Source organism: Adiantum capillus-veneris, chromosome 20 (genome assembly GCF_014529385.1).
Source record: "Adiantum capillus-veneris isolate H3 chromosome 20, ASM1452938v2, whole genome shotgun sequence".
NCBI lineage: Eukaryota > Viridiplantae > Streptophyta > Polypodiopsida > Polypodiales > Pteridaceae > Adiantum > Adiantum capillus-veneris.
Genome location: NC_140950.1, coordinates 25,457,057 through 25,478,854, shown reverse-complemented (window position 1 = coordinate 25,478,854; position 21,798 = coordinate 25,457,057). Strand labels below are relative to the sequence as shown.

Below are 21,798 nucleotides of genomic sequence, written 5' to 3'. Positions count from 1 at the left end.
CCTCAATTAGAGAGAGGCCTCTTTTGGGAGTCTCGCAACGAGGCTTCCTAGGTGCTCTCTCGTCATGGAGAGGAGTTTGGAGAATCCCATAAGCACGAAGCTACCGTTGCACTTCACTTTGGAGGGATGGATTTCCCATGGCTTGTTGAAGCCTGGAAACAAGGTAATTAACAAACATAGGGGCATCATTAGTAGCCTGCTCATTAGCAAAATCAAAGCTATCAACATTAATTTCACTCTCTTTACTATTGTTAGCCATTCTAACAATTTTTAGGTGTACTTTGGCACTTCAATCCCTTGTTGTTACTCCTCTTTACCCCTTTAGAAAACCACTCAAGCTACTGTACCCGTGGCTTGAATATCCTTAATTGCAACGAATAGAAGAGAGGGTCTTTCAACACCAAAACAGTACCGTCTCTTGTCAAGCTTCTAATAGCTCAATAGTGGTTAGCCTTGTAGGATTCCACTATTAAGACCATAGCTCTCGATAGTGATGCTTAGTTATCTGCACAAAGGCAAGCGCAATACAAGGTTGAAAAATCCCTATTCTACTGACTCAATTGCAATTAATAATACCAACCATTTATAGCTAGCTTGAGGACCTCCCTTCTTGACCAAGAAAAGAGAAAACTTTTGCTCTAATACCAATGTAACATTTAATGGCCTAGTAACTTCTATGTAGCGGAAAATAGCATAGACATAGTGATCATTTCATTAGAATAGATTCCTAATGAGCATAGCAAGAGTGCTTGGATGGAGAGAGCAAAAAACAACATAACACCTAGTTAGATAAGCATGAATAATACTTCAAAAGAGAGAGAAATTAAGCTATTGACAACAGTTGAGGACCGGATTTACATGGAGCCGGTCCCCCCTCCAAAAGGCTTTGTATTATAGCTGGAGACATTTTACAATACAATTATTTGTGCTCCTTCAATAACTAGCTAGTTCAATGAAGATGGAAGCTTCAAGCACTAACCAAACACTTATAAAACACAACATCAATTCCCTCACGGTCTCAGACCCAAGACCTCACACACCTTTGAAGATGGTGAGAGCTAGTGGGGTATAAGAGTAGATTGAGAGGAAGAAGGAGTAGTCTTACGAGAAAGAAGTATATGTCCTCACATAATCATTCACAAAATTTTAGCATAGATTAGTAATTAGCATGGTAGAGGAGATGAGCATGCATTGAATCTTGGCTCTTGGTTGGATTTGCATCACAAAGCCAAGATTTGTTGGTGTAGGCCTCCCTTCTCACAAGCTTGGAGTAGATGATGAGCTTTGCATTAAAGCTTGAGAAGGAGAGAGAGAGTCTTCTTGCTCCACACATGAGATTGTGTGAGTGTGTGTGATAATGCCTTGCCAAAATCAGCCCCCTCTCTCTCTTAGTCGACCCCTCTTGCAAAATACTCATGTTGGCACCCCATTGTACCCTGCAAAGCTTAGCCAATGAAAATTGAGAAGCATAAGTGATAGCCTTGTGACTATTAAGTATGGAGCCTGATTTACCCTTGTAATTTTCTGTGGTAAAAGCGCACATTTGTGAGGCCCCCATTATGAGGAGAAGCCATCGTGCGTGAAGGAAAATCACTCACCGGAAACCAAAATTTTCACGGACAAGAATCAAGGGCAACTTTAGTCTGCCCCCGAGACTTTTTTTTCGCCGGAATATTCTTTTTCGCCGGAATATTATGGCCGAACAGCGGCCGGAAAGTGGTCGCAAAACAACCGGTTGGTTGGCCAGTGGTCGGTAGTCAATGGCCGATGGCCGGTGGTCGGAAGTCAATGGCTGGTGGCCGGTGGCCGAATTCAAAAGCGGACTTGTCTTCTCAAGGGCGGCCACACATGGGCGGATTGGAGGGTCTGATTTGGACTTATTTGCACAAGGACGGCTACACATGGCTCTCTCTCATAAGAGAGGGTAGCCCTTTTGGCCTATAAAAGGAGGCCATTTCTACACACATTTCATAGTGTGAAGTTGATGCAACAAGGTGAGTGTGAGGTGGTGAGAGTGAAGCAAGGCAGGAGCTCCATTAAGGGTATAATCCCTTTGTAAACTACTTCTTGTTTTGAAGTACTAAAGCCATTGAGTGGCTGCTTTCCCATGGACGTAGCCCACATTGGGTGAACCACGTATATCATGTGTACTCTCTCTCTCTCTCTCTCTCTCTCTCTCTCTCTCTCTACTCTCTCTACTCTCTCTACTCTATAATCTCGTGTATATAAATCTGTCTCTCTCCATTAAGTAATCTACTCAATTATCTATTCAGCTACGTCTTATTTCCTAACAACTGGTATCAGATCAAGGTTTGCTCGTAGCTAAATTATCTCAAGGAAAGGATTCCTTGAATTGAGTGGGAGTTATGGCGGAGGAAGGGAAGCTCAAGATTGAGAAGTTCAACGGCAAAAACTACCAACATTGAAAGATGCAGATTGAAGACTATCTCTACCAGAAGGACCTCTATTTGCCACTAGGAGGTCTTGCGAAGAAGCCCGCAACAATGGCAGATGAAGCATGGATTGTCCTTGATCGAAAGGCACTGGGAACAATCCGGTTAAGCTTGCCGTCAACGGTGGCCTTCAATGTTTCGGAGATGAAGACCACGGAGGACTTGATGAAGTCACTTGACGACTTCTACGAGAAACCATCGGCATCCAATAAGGTATTTCTTATGAAGCGCTTGTTCAATCTAAAGATGGCAGAGAATGGTTCATTTGCAAAACACCTAAATGACTTTAACACAAACATAAGTCAACTTCGATCAGTGAAAATCAATTTCGATGACGAAGTGCGAGCTCTCCTTATACTATCATCTCTACCGGATAGTTGGGACAGCCTTGTGATGGCTGTAAGTAATTCTATCTCTGGCACAAATACTCTTAAGTTTGATGATGTTGTGGGTGTTCTCCTAAGAGAGGAAATGCGAAGGAGAAGCACAGGAGAATCATCAAGTGTTGCACTATCAATGGAAACAAGAGGAAGGCTTAAGGAGAGGTTCAAAAACCAAAAGGGTCGTGATTGCTCAAGGCGGAGCAAGTCACGCACAAAGTCAGTTCTTGAATGTTGGAACTGCGGCAAGAAGGGCCACGTCAAGAAGGATTTCTGGTCCAAGAAGAAGAAGGAGACAGAGTCTCAAGACAACAAGCCAACATCGGAGGCCAATGTGGCAGGTAAAGTAGAGCAAGATGCTCTAATTCTCTCATTAGACAATGTGTCTAAGATAGTAGATTCCGGGGCTTCATTCCATGCGACACCACACAAGCAACATTTCCAAGACAACACCAAAGGTGATTTTGGGTATGTATACTTGGGAGATGATGAAGCTTGTGAGATTGTCGGCAAAGGTATAGTTTCTGTCAAAACTGCTAATGGAAATGAATGGAAGCTTAAAGATGTTAGGCATGTTCCTTCTCTTTGCAAAAATTTGATCTCTACAGGACAATTGGAAGATGAAGGTCACAACATTGCATTCGGAAACAAACGGTGGAAGATCTCAAAGGGATCTTTGGTGGTTTCCAAGGGTGAAAAAGTCGGTACACTTTACTTGTGTACTGTTAGCACGCAACCTTCAGCTTGTGCAGCAACTACAGAAGTTGACAATGTGGTGTGGCACTACCGACTTGGGCATATGAGTGCCAAAGGAATGCAAATCCTTCAAACAAAGAAGCTTCTACCAGGTTTGAAAGAAGTGGACTTAGAGTTCTGTGAAGATTGTGTTTATGGTAAACAAAAGAGGGTAAAATTTCAAAAATCAAGAAATGAAAGAAAAAATAAAAAACTTGAGTTGGTTCATTCTGATGTTTGGGGTCCTGCAAGTACACCATCACTTGGTGGCTCATTGTACTATGTAACATTCATAGACGATGCGACTAGAAAAACATGGGTTTATGTCATGAAGAATAAATCCGATGTATTTTCCATATTTCAAAGGTGGAAAGCCTTTGTGGAGAATGAAACAGGTACCAAGGTTAAATGCCTCAGATCCGACAATGGAGGCGAATATTGCAGCCAAGCTTTTGAAAGCTTTTGTGCTAGCAATGGCATTCGGAGGCAAAGGACAAACCCAAGGACACCTCAACAAAATGGGATTTCGGAAAGGATGAACAGGACAATCATGGAACGAGCACGAAGCATGCGGCTACATGCAGGCCTACCGCTTGAGCTTTGGGCGAAAGCTGTAAGTACGTCTGTGTACTTAATCAATCAGTCACCCTCAACGGCATTGGATGGGGGAGTTCCAGAAGAGGCATGGACATGTAAACCGGTGAATTATGCATTTCTCAAAGTGTTTGGGTGTGAGGCTTTCATGCACATAGATAGAAGCCTAAGATGAAAGTTAGATGCAAAGTCCAAAAAGTGTTTCTTCATTGGCTATGGAGAAGGAGACTTTGGGTATCGCCTATGGAATCCTGAAGATGGTAAAATCTTAAGGAGTAGGGATGTAATTTTTAACGAACAAAATATGTACAAAGATTACTTGGAAAGAAAACAAACAAAAGAAACAGGTGATGAATACATGGAGCTTGAGGACGGTGAAGACTCAAGGACTGCAAACGGTGACAATGTGCAACAACGTCAACCAAATGAGGAGCCTCAACCTATTCCCCGAAGATCTACAAGAGCAAGTAGACCTCCAGAAAGGTTTGTTCCTTCCTTCAACCATCTCTTGATCTCAGATTCTGGAGAGACGGAATCATATGAAGAAGCTATGCAACATGAATCCAAAGAAGAATGGACGAAGAGCATGCAAGTGGAGATGGACTCACTACATCGCAACCAAACATGGGAGTTGTTTGAGTTGCCTAAAGGTAAGCGGGCACTTCAAAACAAATGGGTGTACAAGCTAAAGGAAGAAGAAGGTGGGAAGAAAAGGTACAAGTCTAGGCTTGTGGTAAAAGGTTTTTCTCAAAAGAAAGGTATTGACTTCAATGAAATATTTTCTCCTGTTGTAAAAATGAACTCAATTAGGCTTGTCTTAAGCCTTGTGGCTGCTCATGATCTAAATCTCGAGCAAATGGATGTAAATACGGCATTCCCTCACGGTGACTTAGAGGAGGAAATCTACATGCTTCAACCAAAGGGGTATGAAGTAAAAGGTAAGGAGAAAATGGTTTGCAGATTAAAGAAGAGCTTGTATGGTTTAAAGCAAGCATCAAGACAATGGTACTTGAAGTTTGATCGATGGATGTTGGATCATGGATTCACAAGATGCAACTCGGATCACTGCGTCTACACGGAGAATTTGGGAGATGGGAAATTTATCATCCTAATGTTGTATGTTGATGACATGTTGATTGCAAGTGCTAACATGCAGGACATCAAAGACCTAAAAGAGGAGCTGTCCAAATCTTTTTCAATGAAAGATTTAGGTGCTGCAAAGAGGATACTTGGTATGAAAATATCAAGGGACAGGACGAAGAAGACAATAAAGCTATCTCAAGAAGATTACATCAAGAAGATACTAGAAAGGTTTGCAATGCAAAATGCAAAACCAGTTTCTACACCTTTGGCTGGTCATTTTAAACTAACGAAGGATATGTGTCCAAAGACACAAGAGGAGATAGCCTATATGTCTAAAGTTCCATATGATGTAGCGGTAGGTTCTCTAATGTATGCTATGGTCTGGACAAGGCCAGACATTGCACATGCAGTGGGATTTGTGAGTAGGTTCATGGACAACCCAGGTAAAGAGCATTGGCAAGCTGTGAAGTGGATACTTAGGTATCTAAAAGGGACAACAACAAATGCTTTGTATTTTGGAGGAACTGATATTTTTCTACAAGGGTATGCTGATGCAGATATGGCAGGTGACAAAGATACTCGAAGGATCACTACTGGCTATGTGTTCATGGTTGGAGGCACAGCAGTAAGTTGGGCTTCAAAGCTGCAGAAAGTGGTTTCACTTTCTACCACGGAAGCAGAGTATGTAGCAATGACGGAGGCAAGCAAAGAAATTCTGTGGCTTCACAGATTCTTAGAAGAGCTTGGATTCAAACAAGACAATTGTGTCTTGTACAATGATAGCCAAAGCGCTATCCATCTTGCGAAGAACTCAGCCTTTCATTCAAGGACAAAGCACATTGAGGTGAGATATCACTTCATACTCACTCTTTTGGAAGAGGGACAAATAAAGCTAGGAAAGGTGCATACAAGTGAAAATCCTGCAGACATGTTTACAAAGGTGGTCAACAAGGAGAAGTTGAGATTTTTCTCATCTTCAATCGGCATTCAAGGATAAGAAGCCAGAATGGAAAGCAGTCACATGTTTGGTTTGGAGATCAGTCTCCAAGTGGGAGATTATTAAGTATGGAGCCTGATTTACCCTTGTAATTTTCTGTGGTAAAAGCGCACATTTGTAAGGCCCCCATTATGAGGAGAAGCCATCGTGCGTGAAGAAAAATCACTCACCGGAAACCAAAATTTTCACGGACAAGAATCAGGGGCAACTTTAAAGGCCGGAATATTCTTTTTCGCCGGAATATTATGGCCAGACAGCGGCTGGAAAGTGGTCCGAAAACAACCGGTTGGTTGGCCGGTGGTCGGAAGTCAATGGCCAATGGCCGGTGGTCGGAAGTCAATGGCCAATGGCCGGTGGTCGGAAGTCAATGGCCGGTGGCCGGTGGCCGAATTCAAAAGCGGACTTGTCTTCTCAAGGGCGGCCACACATGGGCGGATTGGAGGGTCCGATTTGGACTTATTCGCACAAGGACGGCTACACATGGCTCTCTCTCATAAGAGAGGGCAGCCCTTTTGGCCTATAAAAGGAGGCCATTTCTACACACATTTCATAGTGTGAAGTTGATGCAACAAGGTGAGTGTGAGGTGGTGAGAGTGAAGCAAGGAGGGAGCTCCATTAAGGGTATAATCCCTTTGTAAACTACTTCTTGTTTTGAAGTACTAAAGCCATTGAGTGGCTGCTTTCCCGTGGACGTAGCCCACATTGGGTGAACCACGTATATCGTGTGTACTCTCTCTCTCTCTCTCTCTCTCTCTCTCTCTCTCTCTCTCTCTCTCTCTCTCTCTCTCTCTCTCTCTCTCTCTCTCTACTCTATAATCTCGTGTATATAAATCTGTCTCTCTCCATTAAGTAATCTACTCAATTATCTATTTAGCTACGTCTTATTTCCTAACAGTGACATGTGTCCCCCTTTCCCATTTTGTGAGAGCTTTAGGTAATTAAATAAATCAATTAATCTCTCATTGGACCCCTTTGTCTTCTAGCCAATAGAAATCAGGCAAGTCATTGGGTTGTTGAATGCTCATTGGACCCCTGGGAGATTGGCCAAACCCATCCAAAATTAAGGTTGTGAGTATTCAAATTTAAATTTAGTTTTGTGTGGATTTATATGCATACATTGATTGTTGTACTTGACCAACAAATTTGTATGTTTGCAGCTGCATAAAAATTTTACTGCATGCATATGGGAAGCTATGTGATAGGCAAACATAAAAGATATCATAGTGCCAAATTAAACAAATGGAAACTCATGTGGATGGACATGTTTCCTCCATGCCAAGTACATATTGCAGAGTCCCTTTTCAATAAATCCATTCATGTGAAAGGTGGCCATTTTGCAATGCATTACAATAACTTGGTGGTGGCATAGCAATAAGGAATGATCTAAATTTCTTTTAATTTGTAGAGTGCATTAGTGGAGAAACACACCTTGTTTTATTTGCAACAATGTCACTCAACACTTATCCTACAACTATTATCTTGCTCAAATCCTATAATTTTGGATGCAGAAGACAGCTTTCTGGATGACGATGCGATGGAGATGACACATTAGGAAGAGAATGGGGTCTAGGAGGGCCTCTTTATTTGGCAGTTTAAGGAAGTCAAACCTTTAGTATTAAGAAAGTAATCAAAAGGCAGCTTTTGAAATCAAACAGGAAAAACGGCTAGTTTATTTGAATCCAAAGTTTCCCCCCAAAATGGCATTTAAAATCTAGCGGGTAAAACAATATCATGTAGCATATCTATTAAAAGAGGTCGATGCGTAGATTACATATCTCCACTCAAATCGAAGATCATACGTGGGAGTTGTGGAACGCCAAAAATTGTAAAACTTTCCACCTGCTTTTTGGAGGAAAAGTGCATCCTTTGACCACTCTTACACATCTCTTACATACCCACCATTCTTGCACACATGGCGTACACCTATTCATCAAAATGTTAATCACCTCCATAAGCTCGTGGCAAATAAAGAGGCCCTCCTACACCCCACCCTCTTCCTAATGAATGACAAGTGAGGGACCTAAGACAGTGGACCTCCCCAAGACTAGATCCTTGAAAAGGAATAGGAGGAGAATGCTAGGCACAGGGAAGGGATGAGGAGAAGAGCGTCCATGTAAAGGGAGGGGTTGAGGATAAGGAGATGCATCAAGTAGAGGGAGGTTTTGAGGAGAAGAAATACAATGCAGAGAGGAGAAAGAGCATGCAGAGGGAGAAGCTGAGGAAGACATGCACATTGATGCTCCCAACCCTCAATCAAAGTCCTCCACCATTCAAACAAAAGAGGTTGAACATCCTCATGATTCAACAATGCCTAAGTCTCGAGCAAAACATACCACTGTAGAACCCAACACCTCTGTTATGGACACCTTTGTGATGGGAACACAAGTTTTGGACTATCAATTTTTGAGTCTGAATGTTCGGTTGAGAAGGAAAAAGAAGATCTAGATTCAGAGTTATTTAACAGGTGATGCCTACTCTAAGCTCAAAAGGTTTAAATATTGTATGTGGGATCCAAGAGAATGGTAGTAAAGTGGAAAGCTCAAAGTCACTATGATCAAGAACAAGCTACCTTCTCATTCAGATATAATACAAGTGTTGAGAACAATCCAATAGCATGTGATCTCTAAGGTAGATGTCAATCGGAGTCCCCATATCAAGATGTTGACTATAATGAACACACAGAGCTTGGGATGCGAGTTGTAGATTTTACTAGAAAATTGACCTACCTATAGATATATGATAGTAGTCAAAGATGAGATGAAGTCAACCCTTCAAACACTATACATAAATTTCTAGAAAGATCATAGATCATAGAGTGGATGCTTTATTGAAGTATAACGCAGCACATGATGACCCTACAAGAGAAAGAACAGTGCATCAAGAGACTGTTCCATCCAATCAAGGTGGAATAATAAAAAGATGATGCTGGTTGAGAATGATACAGTGATGCACTATATTGAAACAATACTAGACTCGCTAATTTTAATGTATGCCTTACCAATGCAAGAGGATGAACTGGCAATATTTTGCCTAGTGATTTATCCAATATACAATGAATTTGCTGATCATATGGGTTATGTCAAGCTTGTTGACTAGTTCCACGATTGGCATGAGCACACCAATGCCTTGTGGGTAGCTTGGACTATAGTGCTCAACATCAATAAAAGAAGGATACAATCTCTGAGCTCAAAGAAGATCTCGCCAACTTTAGGGGTACAATGATCTACCCAATAGAGCTAGTCATGAGCCACGATTCAAAAAGTGGCTGAAATTGTTACCATATACATGTGGTAGTGATGTGTGTGAACACACTAGGACCGTCGGGTTCCTCTTTAGGAGGTTTTTTCTCCCATGCATCGTATATATGCCTATCACTCTAGGGCTATCTATCTTTCCATTGCACACTAAGTAAAACACTCTCTATTGTGTGCCTTGAGCTTCCTTCATCTTTTCCAAGTTGTGTGTTTTCTTGCAATCCTAATTCCAACAATTGGTATCAGAGCAGGTTGCGTCCTCCCGGGCTTAGTTGCCAGCAGCTCCTGCACATGCCTGCTCACTTTCTCGATTTCAGTGAGTTTTGGCAAGCGTTCACAGGTCAACAAAAATTTTGGGGACGCTTGTAGACCTCAGTCTGCTCAGATTTCTAATTCAGGCTCGTTTCGGCCTTCATTTCCAGTACATGCAGTGTTGCACATGCTATTTCGTCATTTTGTGCAAAAATTTTGTAAGTGCCATTTTTTGCATAATAACAGGTCCCTTACAATCTTCTACAGTTATATAGCATGTGTTGTTCCCGCTTCATTTATCCTCTTTTCGGGCAGTTTTCACATCAGGTGCAGCATTTACCGTGGTTGACAAAAAGACAGATGTGTTCAAGATGTTTGTTGTTGAGGACAGATTGGATGGAGACAATTACCATATGTGGGCTTACATGATGCAACATGTTCTTGTGTCAAAGGGCATTTGAAATATTGTGCAGCGCATTGATGTACATCCTGGTTCTAAGGAGTAGGCCATGTTGAGGATGTTGCAGGTCTTGTAGCAAAAATTGTTGCTGTTAGAGTTGTTTTGCCTATGACAGAACAAGCTCGTTGGGATGTAAAGTATGTGCAGGCTTATGCATTCATTGCGTTGTCTATGTAGCGCACCATTACTCCCCACATTCGTTGAGCGAAATCTGCAAAACAGGCTTGCGATATTAGGTTGGTCTTTATGCAAGCCGCAATGAGGCAAAAATTGCATTGCTGCGTAAAGAGCTGGAGTCGAAGATTATGCATGAGGAAGATGATATGGACACTTTCCTTACTGGTGTCAAGGATATCAATGAGCAACTTATTTCTGTAGGTGGTCATTCGGACAATTCCCTTGTGCAGACTGTTTTTGATGCCTTACCAGATTCTTACCAGACTTTTGCAGAAACAAATTAGACTACCATACTTTTGCTAGTCGAATGTACTATGGGCACCCTCTGTTTTGATCGAGGGGGGGAGTATATATCTCATGAATTTAACGCATTTCTGGCAAGTCGAGGGATAAAACACCAATTTACAGTGCCTTATACGCCTCAACAAAAAGGTGTTGCTGAGAGGAAAAACAGGTCACTTACAAAAATGGCATGATGTATGGTCAAAAGTCAAACTTTGTCACATTCTTTTTGTCTTGAGTCCATCATGTGTGCCACATATGTACTTAACAGGTGTCCTACAAAAGCTTTGCACTCTATTACTCCACATGAAGCATGGCATGATAGAAAGCCTTCTATTGAGCACATGCGTGTTTTTGACTGTTTGGCATATGCTTTGGTGCCACAAACACAACGTAGGAAATTGGATGAGAAGGCTGTAAATGTATTTTTGTTGGTTATATTGCTAAATGTAAAGGTTACAGGTTGTATCATCCGCAAACAAAGCGTATTCTGGTTTCACGGGATGTAGTGTTTGTGGAAGATTCTGTTCAGTCCTTGATGTCATGTACTAGAGACAGTAATGTAAGCTCATAAGACATTTCTGACACTTTATTGCCACTTTTCAATGGCGGAAGTTCGAATGTAAATTCCAATGAGGTAAATGTACAACGTATGGGGGTTCTCAAAAATGTATCAGCATATTACTGGTGCAGATGTACATGATGTACTTGATGAGGAAAGGGCTAAAAATGAGCAGGTTAGAGGTACGACAAAATGGCTGGTGCATACATTGCATGACAATAAATTGGATGCACCTTTCTCTAGTGGTACTCGTTCACGCTCTCCCCATGCATCTTATGGATCAGATTATCATGCTTTGGCTGTGTCTAGCTTACATGATGTTGAGGAACCTCTGTCTTTTGATGAAGCATAGAATTCAAAAAATTGGATGGTTGCCATTCAATCAGAATATGATGCACTTATAGAAAATGACACATGGACTTTATGTGATTTGCCTCCTAGCAAAAATTCCATTGGTACAAAGTGGGTTTACAAGTTGAAACGCAAGTCGGATGGTGAGATCGATCGCCATAAGGCTCAACTTGTTGCAAAGGGTTATGAACAGCAAAAAGGCATAGATTATAAGGAGATTTTTGCTCCCACTTCTCGTATGACTACTGTGCGTTTTCTATGTGCATTGGCAGCTCATTTTGGTTGGGATGTACATCAATCAGACATTGTTACTACTTTCTTGAATGGTGACATATTTGAGGAAGTTTATGTAACGCAGCCTTGCAGTTTTGTCAAGAAAGGACAAGAGGACAAAGTGTGCAGATGTAAGAAGGCTTTGTATGGGTTGAAGCAATCTCCTTGTGCTTGGTATGAAAAAGCTAACACTCATTTGGTCAAATGAGGCTTTCGTAACAATTTAACAAAAAGCACATTGTATGTCAAGTGTGAGGGCAATGTGCTTCTCATTGTTGTTCTTTATGTGGATTATTTGTTGATCATTGGTCCCAATGAGACACATATTGCTGAATTTAAGGCTGATTCGAATGCTACTTTCAAGATGAAAGATTTGGGACTGTTGCATCAATACTTGGGCATACAGTTTAAGCAATGTGATGGCCGTATTGCCTTGTGTCAAAAAAGTTACATAGAGACATTGCTAAGTAAGTTTGGACTTGAGGATTGCAAACCTATTGCCACTCCCATGGAAACACGTTTGAAGTTAAGTCTACATGATGCTGGTGATCTTGCTGATATCACTCTTTACCAAACTGTTGTTGGATGTCTCATTTATGTATGCAACACGAAGCCGCATATTCAGTATGTAGTCTCATAGGCCAGCAGATTTATGCATAGCCCAGGGTTTAAGCATTGGCAGGCTGTGAAGAGGATTTTCTGCTACCTTAGTGGCACCTTACATCTTGGCTTATTTTATCCCAAGGGGGGTCATTGCCGCCAAACTTACATGCTTTTTCAATTCCGACTCAGATTGGGCTGGTTGTTTTGACACGCGAATGTCCACAAGTGGTTTTTGTTTCATGCTTGGAAGTTCATGTATATCATGGTTGAGCAAGAAGCAACCTATTGTGGCCACTTCTAGTTGTGAAGCTGAGTACAAGGCAGTCTTCACAGGTACACTTGAGTGTGTATGGCTCAGATGCCTTATGGCTGATTTGGGTGTTGGACAGGACACTGCCAACATTATCTACACTAATAGTCAGAGTGCCTTGGCAGTTGCGAGGAGCCCAATTTTTCATGCTTGCACAAAGCACATTGAGGTGCATTACCACTATGTCAGGGAGAGGCTCTCAGCAGGAGAGATCAGCTTGGCTTATGTGCCAACACATGACAACCTTGCAGATCTTTTCACAAAGGCATTGTCTCGTGAGAAGTGAGAAGCTTTCCGCAAAGCTTTGGGTTTACTCCCCTTTGTGGACCGATCATGCCCTCAGGGCATGGCACTTACCTTTTCTCCTGTGCTAGCTCTTGTTCACCGCATCACTCCAGGGGGGATTTGTTATCATATACATGTGGTAGTGATACGTATGAACACACTAGGACCACCGGGGCATGTTTTCTCTCTTTAGGAGGTTTTTTCCCCCGTGCATTATATATACGCCCATCACTCTAGGGCTATCTATCTTTCCATTGCACACTAAGTAAAACAATCTCTATTGTGTGCCTTGAGCTTCCTTTGTCTTGTCCAAGCTCTATGTGTTTTCCTGCAACCCTAATTTCAACAGAAATCCTATTTGAGATTGGAATCAAAGTGAACCAACTAGATCTACCTGGCTAGATGAAAACTACCTCTATTGATCACAAGATGGCCAAAGCCAGATTGGCAAAAGAAGTCAGTATGATCCAAACATGAAGCAGTACTATAAGCGCACTCCTTATGAACAAGAGATGCTTACGTCAAGAAATGAGCAATTAGACCAAGAGACAATTCACAGGCCGATCATGAAGGACAACGGGGCCTCAAAAACTCCTCATAACCAAACGGTGGCCAGGCATTCTAGGACCAGTCAGAAGACTTGTGGACCACCATATTTGTTCACTCAAATGCTAGCTAATGTAGTTCTAGAAGCCTGAAATCAAGAAGGCACTAACAAGAGGAAGAGGAAAAGGAAAAGATAACAAGCTTTGTCATCTAAAATTTTGGATATACCAAAATTCAAGAGAGGAGGGAAGAAGTGTAGATGGTGTGATTAGTCTCCTTGTCAATCACAAAGATGTCTGTATTAAAAGTGTTTGATTTAAATTGGAATATTCAAAATGAGGATGTCCATTTGGATGTTTCACTTGGTGCGCCATCCAAATGGACATCATTCTTGTTAAATGAAGCATCTTATTGGCAATGCTAGTGGGTATATGTGTGGGTATGAATGCTGCAAACAATGCTTGTATATAACCTTATTTATTCCATGACTTTCCACATTGCTATGGAGCCATCCTCTGACATTGATAGTTGACAGTTGATATTATTGGAGTATGTCCATTCAACATGCATAACAATAATATAAATATACTAATTCACGCTCGGTTAGGACTCAATCTTTTGTAAATTGGAGTCACCTTTTGTAATCTAAACCAAAAAACTATATCAGTAGTGTCCAATTTTTTGGCAATTATACAACATACCAAGATTTTGACAAAGACTGAAGTCTCTATAGCTCATGTATGCTCATTGACACTTATTTGGATTGAATTGCACGTGAATTAGTGATTGACTTTCTCTATCAGTAGAATCCAATTGAGTTGCATTTATCATTGAAGTTGAGCACCTTCGAAACGTAAGTTTCCCTAATCGATAATTAATCTTGATTATCAATTATTATTTATCAAGTTTACCACATTAGACTCATCGTCCTTGAGTATATAATGACAAAATATAGAATAATTAAAGAGTAGGCTTGAATTGATAAGTAATCATTTTGTACATTCTTATGTCACGTCACATGCGACATGCTAATAACCAAATCTCTATAAGATAATGTTATCAAAATATAACAATTTACATCATATTTAGTATGTATGTATGCATGAAGGCATATGTTCACCATAATATGATGAAATTGAGTACTTAACATGATCAAGGAACGTGGCACATGGATTTGATAATCCGTATGGTAAAGTTGTTTAGTGCCTTTGTCAAAGAAAAGAAGGCATCTAAATTTTTCCCATTGATCCTATTCAAAATGCTTCATTGAAATTAACTCCAATTATGAGATTAGCTTTGACGTGCATAGATCCAAAAAATGGATGTGAAATTGGATTGATATGAATCATCTTGGGTGGAAGGTGGACAAGATGGAGTCAATCCTCCAAATGTCGAAACCATTTGAATTGATGTAGGGATCGCTCCAAAATTTGTCCTGCATGATAATATAATGAAGATGAATCAAGTTGAAGACTCAATTAATGATGGAATGACTATATAAGTTGATTAACTTTGTGAAAATTGGTACAGAGCATGCTTGCTTCTTTGCCAACTCGTCGACATCATCCTTACTATAGCGCTTACAAATATGCTTGCTAATTGGACCAATCCCCGAGGAATGGAACATTGGTACCCAATTCCATATAAGAATGATAAGGATATCTTCTTGTTTAACTTAAGCTTACACTAACTCTACAGCCTCAAGTGAAAGTTACATTTCCAAATGAGGATTGTGGCCTTCCGTACTTCTTCAAAACTTGAAAACTAAGGACGAGTTTAGCTTGTGGATCCTCAGATTAGACTACCAACCCAATCTCCATTTGTGTAAACATAGAGCTACACCTCTACGCCAGCCTCCTTGCAAGATATAATTAGCTTTTTTTATGAAGTATTTAGCTCTGAATGGCTAGAAATACTTGTGGAATGCGCATAATCGCATAATCGATGCCATCATTCTCTCTTACATTGTAGATATTTGGAAAACTTGAGTAGCGATTCCTATGTCACATATTACTTACAACTCTTAGTTCTTAAGTTGTCTTTTCTTGTGCAATGTAAGCTTGTTTTACAAGTAAAAATTTCTTCTAAGGTGCTTGTTGACATGAATTGTGAATGTTTCGCTCATGGCTTGGTGGCTGGCAGCCTTTCATCTCCCACATGAGATGTGTGTGTGTGTGTGTGTGTGTGTGTGTGTCTCTCCCGGATATTGGGGTAAAAAAGGCAATTTTGATGCACACAAGTGATGTCTCCCTAGTACTACTAATGAATCGACCGGTGTGGTGCATGTGTGTGTGTGTGTGTGTGTGTGTGTGTGTGTGTGTGTGTGTGTGTGAGAGAGAGAGAGAGAGAGAGAGAGAGACTTACAGGTTTCCTCTGGTGTTGGTGACACTCATCAAAGACCAGGGAAGAGAATGAGGATCCACCACAACAGGCCCAGCAATGGCTGGCATTGACAGCTTCGCGCACGTGGAGGAGTTTCCGGAAAATGTAAAAGCCTTAAGAAATAAGCACAGATAGGCCTCACTCGTGTACAAGTTTCCTTCCAAATGAAAAGAACCAAGATCTAGTCCACCAGGCACATCAAATAGCCTCCCCTCTGCCCCTTGCATCTTCCATGTTGCATGATGCGCCTTCTTTGCATATGCCACTCTCCCCACCGCAAAAAAGGCTTCTAGCAGCATCTCTTGCTTGTTGTTTACGGCTATTGATGGCGGCATGCTCGCAGGAGGCATGAAATCCTGGTTCCAAAATTTGAAATCGGCCTTAAATATCACATTTACTGTTAATCCTTTCGTACAAGAGTAGCCATAAGCTGGCAATGCACTACGACTCGCGTTTGTCTGCATGATGTATGACACTCTTGCTGCCGCTCCTTCAAATTGGTGATGGCTTGCTTGTGCTAGGAAAGCTCGGAGATAGAGCTCATTGCTATCGTTTGCCATTGTTGAGATGAGCTTTCCTGCCAATGACAACAAGACCAACCCAAGTTTCAAGCCCTCAATGTGACACAATAGTACATTGCTTTGCAATGTGATGCCTCGTGCCAAGTGCTGCGTGCATGATTCTTCGTTTCTCAAATGACTAGCAATGTGCGGCCAATGAAAGCTCGATATGCTTGCAGATATGCTAACCAAGGATAAGCTGGTTCACATATTCCATGTTCAAAACTGTTAGAGAATATTATGCTGAGCATGTTATACCTGCCACTTGGCTTGAGAGATGGCCAGACTCTGCTGCATCACCATCATCATTGAGGAGGGACCATGTGCCCACATCACCATCATCAAGGTCTCTCATCTGATCGCCTGCTGTCGAGAACATCCGGTAGTAGCTTCCAATGTCATTTTGCGTCAAATTCCTGGGTGAGACAAGCTTTGCAGCTACAGATGCGGGTACCCATTTACCATCACTATTGCAAGTATAGGTTACCCTACCATTCTCAGTTGTGGCAGAAAGGGAAACGCTGTCATGCATATTGCCATAATAAGCGAAGGAAACCAAGGCGAACCAAAGCTCTCTCGCTCTCTCTCTCTCTCTCTCTCACACACACACACACACACACACACACAAAATATTTACCTGTTACCAGATGGGGGGATCAAAATGAGGCAAGTGCAATATTGGGCAATGATACCCAGAAGGACAACGCAAGAGTAAAAGGTCGCGGTAGCTGCAGCAGAAGCCATGACTTTTCGCTGATCTGCAGGTAAGGCGCAAGCTTTTGTATGCGAGCGGCATGTTGAGTGCTGTGTTTGTGTGTGTGTGTGTGTGTGTGTGTGTGTGTGTGTGTGTGGAATTGAAGAATACGAAACAACCGTCGAGGGCGTCTCTCGTTCAACTCCCGACAAATTGCCTTCTCACAGGTTTCCAACGCTGAATAACTTGGAACTGCTAAAATTTGCGGCCCCTCTTCTTTCACACTATTTGATAATTGAGAAGAAGCTTGACTTTAACAGACTACTCTTAAAATATGAGGGCGAGACAAATTTTCACACTCCAAGGGGATATATATATATATATATATACATGCATATGTATGTACGTGCAAAGGTGTGTGCGAGCTCCCAGTTTGAATTGAAGGGTTCAATTACACCTTTCTGCAACATAACCCTTTAGACTTTTGGGACCATTCTGGAACCATCTCTAAATTTGCTATCACAAAAGTTGATGGATACCAAACAATTGTTAATAGCATAACTGACTCTTTGTTTTATGGGAGTGGTATATCTTTTTCCCAAATAGGGGAAGTTAAAGCTGGTTTTTGTGAATGTGCTAGGGGTAGTTTTGAGACAAGGTCAAAACCGACTACAAAATCATAGCACATATTTGAGTTGTGTAAGGATAGTCTAATAGGTAGCTTGGCAGTACCTAACTTTATTCATGTATACACAAATTCCTTGATATTGGATTTGGAGCCATTGCCATATATAAAATGTGTGGCTTCTGGATACAGTTTGATCATTGTTGATGGAAATAAGGCTTTTTTAGCAAACCTTCCTCCTACACCTGTATCAATTAAAGCATCCAGTGTGATTGCTTGAAACCCTTTTGGTTTGACTAGTAGTCTAACAATAGGAATTGCTACATTATTTTCATTGATGATTTTTGTTTCATCAGCCATATTTATTTATGTAGATTCTTCAGTTTCTTCTAGTTGTGGCTGAGTCTTTTGCTGCTTGAATAAGGTTATCATTTCCTTAAGGCTCTGAATGTCTTCTTTGGATAGTTGATTACATTTTGCTATTGATTCTTCAAGTTGTTTCTGGTGACTATTGTTCTTTTGGCATGGAAATATCCCATGGAACTAGAGCTGGTGAGGTTGGTGGATATCTCTCACCGCGCCAAGAGAGAAAAGCTTTCTCTCTTTCTCGTAGATTGGCTTCCCATCAAAGTAGAGCTCGTTGCTTTTCAAGCAATCCTTCCCTTTGTCGTAATGCTTTTTCTTTGTGGAGAAATTCTTTGTATGGTAGACCATGGAGTTGTTGTGATGTCAAGGGAAGATCCTAGGGATATTCCATGGTTTTATTATCAGAAGGAGAGGAGAATTATCTTCCTGGTGGTAATTGATGGATTGATCTGGCTTTGATTTTTCCTGAGACTAGATTGTTGATTAAGCTATGATCAAAGAGGGTCTTATTCTCTTGAATTTGTTTTGTCTTGAGCACCTTTCCATAGCTAGAGGTGTGTGCACACGCGTGTATAGTGAAATCACCCATAAATATGGGTAAGAACTTATGTAGAAATTCAATGAATATCTCCATCCTACACCTCTCAAATGTGGCTAGACTATTACATCAAATGTCATGACTAAGTACATGAAGGCTCCCCCTTCAGTGATAAAGGTTTTCTTAGCTATTTTCTCTAAAGACATTTGATATACCCATCTAGAAAGCTATGCATTTCATGCCCATCTATCTCATCTAATATCATCTAATTAAATTGTAGAGGAAACAAATCTTTAATTATCTGAGCATTCAACTTCCTATAATCTACACAAACTCTGAGTTTGCCATTCTTCTTTGGTATTATCACAATAGGAAACAACCAATCATTGCTTGCGGTTATTGATTTCCGCTTTGACCTTCTTTGTATAGCTGGGACTCATCTTGTACCTCTAGAGTCCGACTAATCGTATGTCCAACTTTAGTGGTATTCTATGCTAGTAAAACTCAAGGTCTACTATCTTTGACTCAGTGACAATTCTAATTTGGAATGGTGCAGGCTTCATCTCATGAATTTCTAGCTTTTTCCTAATGTGTTCTCCTAGGATGTTTACATTGGCACCCCTATTTAGGATTACTCTAGACAACGACTCTCATTGTTTCTTACCTTGCAATTAATCTAGATAATTGGTACTTTATCATCCTTGATATCTAACCAATATACTACCATGGATATAAACTCTTTTTGCCTATGTTTTTTTATGTATTCCGCTGCGTCAAGTAAAGTCCTCCTTATATCATCCAATTCATCGATTGTGAGCTTCTAATTCTCTCACATACCCTTGCTCATTCCCAAAACTTGTCTCAAAATTGGAAGATCTTCCTTCAGGATAACAGTCTTTGCAATGCCATGGATGCACTCTTCTTCTCTATTTCTTTGTGATGGATCCTTGAATGGAAATTTAGTTGGTTCTTTTTTAACATGTTCTACTTCTAGATCTTATTATCAACTTTCCCTAAGTCAACTCTGGCTTGTAACATCTCCTTCTTAGGGATTTAATACTAGGACCAATCACTGGGAGTCTTCTTTTTTGGGCCATTGAAGCTATTGGCAATTTCCTTTGAATGGTTCTTGCTTTTGAGCACCTTTGGTTTCTCTTGCTTCTTTTTCTCCAAATCCTAAATGATGTGAGCATCCAAAACCCTCTGCTCTTGCCATTCATCTACTTCTTTGGCTTTCCCTTTATCTTTCCACACATCCCTCTATTTCTCCTGCTTTGGACTTTCTTTGCTCTACTTGGATTGGTTGATTGGCTCCTTTGGTATTTCCTAGATGAAAACACCAAAGCTCCTAATGATCACATGCACTAGGGTTGGTTTGACCATCTTTCCTTTGGTCACCTCAGCCTTCATGTTTTTTGGACATTACACAAAAAATGTTCGTATTTTCCACATGTATAACAACTGAAATATATTCTTTCTTTGCCTAAATGAGAGAAATTTTGGTATCCTCCCCTTCCAGCCATTTCGCTGGTGGCTATTCCATTGTCTTACTTCTCCACCAACTCCTCCACCTTAACACATTTTGGATTTTTTAGAGTAGTCATTGACGTATCTTTTCCTTCTTTGAAATTATGCATTCTTATCTTGCAACTATTCCACACATGGCCATAAGCTACACAATACATGCACTAGACACACTCATCAATGCAATGTTGGTTAGAATTTCATCTAACATACCTGGTCCATTAGGAAAAAAATGGACTCTCCATGGGCCTTGTAAGAATCCCTAATTTAAAGGAAGCCTGCCAAGATTAAGGGGGACAAAGGCTTTGAATGGGGCTATTTTGGTAGGGTCTCCTCCACCTTTGACCCCTAAAAAGGTAGGGGGAAGGAGGGGGGGGGTAACCATTTAAAAAGTAGGGAAGGGGGGGTAAACCATTTGAAAAGTAGGGGGGTAGGGGGTCTTCTCTCTCTAACTTTTTGGCCAACTTGTAAGTGGCCTCTTAACTCTCCCATGCCACCTAAGCAAATCCGTGGTCAAAGAGGTCAAAAAAATGACTTTTTTCAAAAACTTTCAAAAAAAACTCTATTCCCCCCTAAAAAGTACCCCCAATATATACACATAATAAAAAAAGATTTTTAAGTTAAATTACTCAAAATTCAACATTTTTTGACTCCCTCCAAACTTTTAGGAAATTCCCCCCAAAATTGAAAACTTTCCCTCCTAATCTAAGCTCCTCTCCTACACCCATCCCCCTTGCACCTGCACCTGCTGTTGCACCTACACACCCATCTCTCCATCCTTCAAGCTCCATCTCTCCATCCTACAATGCCTCTTGACGAAGTGACCAATGTCCCAGCAAGCTCTTCACGCGGTAGGTCTCCAGGGCTTTTCCTATGTCTACCTCAAGAGTATGTTCCGACAAAGAAAACATGCTTGGGTACATTACCTTCAGCCAACGAACGCCGCGCTCAAGGGGAGAAGAATGTGGATCTCTGGACAGACGGATGCTTGTATCCAAAGGATCCTTCTCTCAATGTCCATTCGTCTTTTACAAACATTCCATCACTGTTGCAATACGTTGGAAATGGAGAGCAAGGTTTGTTGGGCTACTACAAGAGACTCAAAAAACACGAGATTGCGCGGTCCGAGATCTACTTGCGTCATTGGCAGTTGCTCAATGGGAGTTTCCACGATCTTCAAGATCAGATGCAAACAGCTACTAGTGCGCTTGAGGAGGCAAAGAGCACCATCACAACCAAGGAAAATGTAATTAAAAAGCTTGAGGATACTCTTTCACACATGAAGAGTACTGCCATGGGAGGTAGGGTGAGGAAACAAGAGTTGTCCAAAATTCAGACTCTTGCACCACGTGGAGGTGCAAGAAAACGAAGGGTGACAGCTATGAGGTAACATGTTCTGTCCCTCATGTTGTTTAAGTCTAATACGGCTCATCATTGTTGTTTTGGGCTATAGGAACTTCGTCCAAGAAACGTGTGGCGGCGAGAATGCGGAAGCTAGGGCTACTTTACTTT

General features: G+C 41.1%; 1 protein-coding gene across 1 annotated transcript; it reads right to left on the bottom strand.

Moving 5' to 3' along the window:
- Positions 1-14,608: 14,608 nt before the first annotated feature.
- On the bottom strand, positions 14,609-17,418 carry LOC147432259 (uncharacterized). The gene is made up of 4 exons (XM_086491552.1): positions 17,177-17,418; positions 16,798-17,060; positions 15,962-16,556; positions 14,609-15,032 (listed from the first exon to the last, which is right to left on the bottom strand). The coding sequence occupies exons 1-4, from the start codon at positions 17,281-17,283 to the stop codon at positions 14,888-14,890; spliced, it is 1,110 nt and encodes a 369-aa protein (XP_086347678.1). The 5' UTR covers positions 17,284-17,418; the 3' UTR covers positions 14,609-14,887.
- Positions 17,419-21,798: the final 4,380 nt, after the last annotated feature.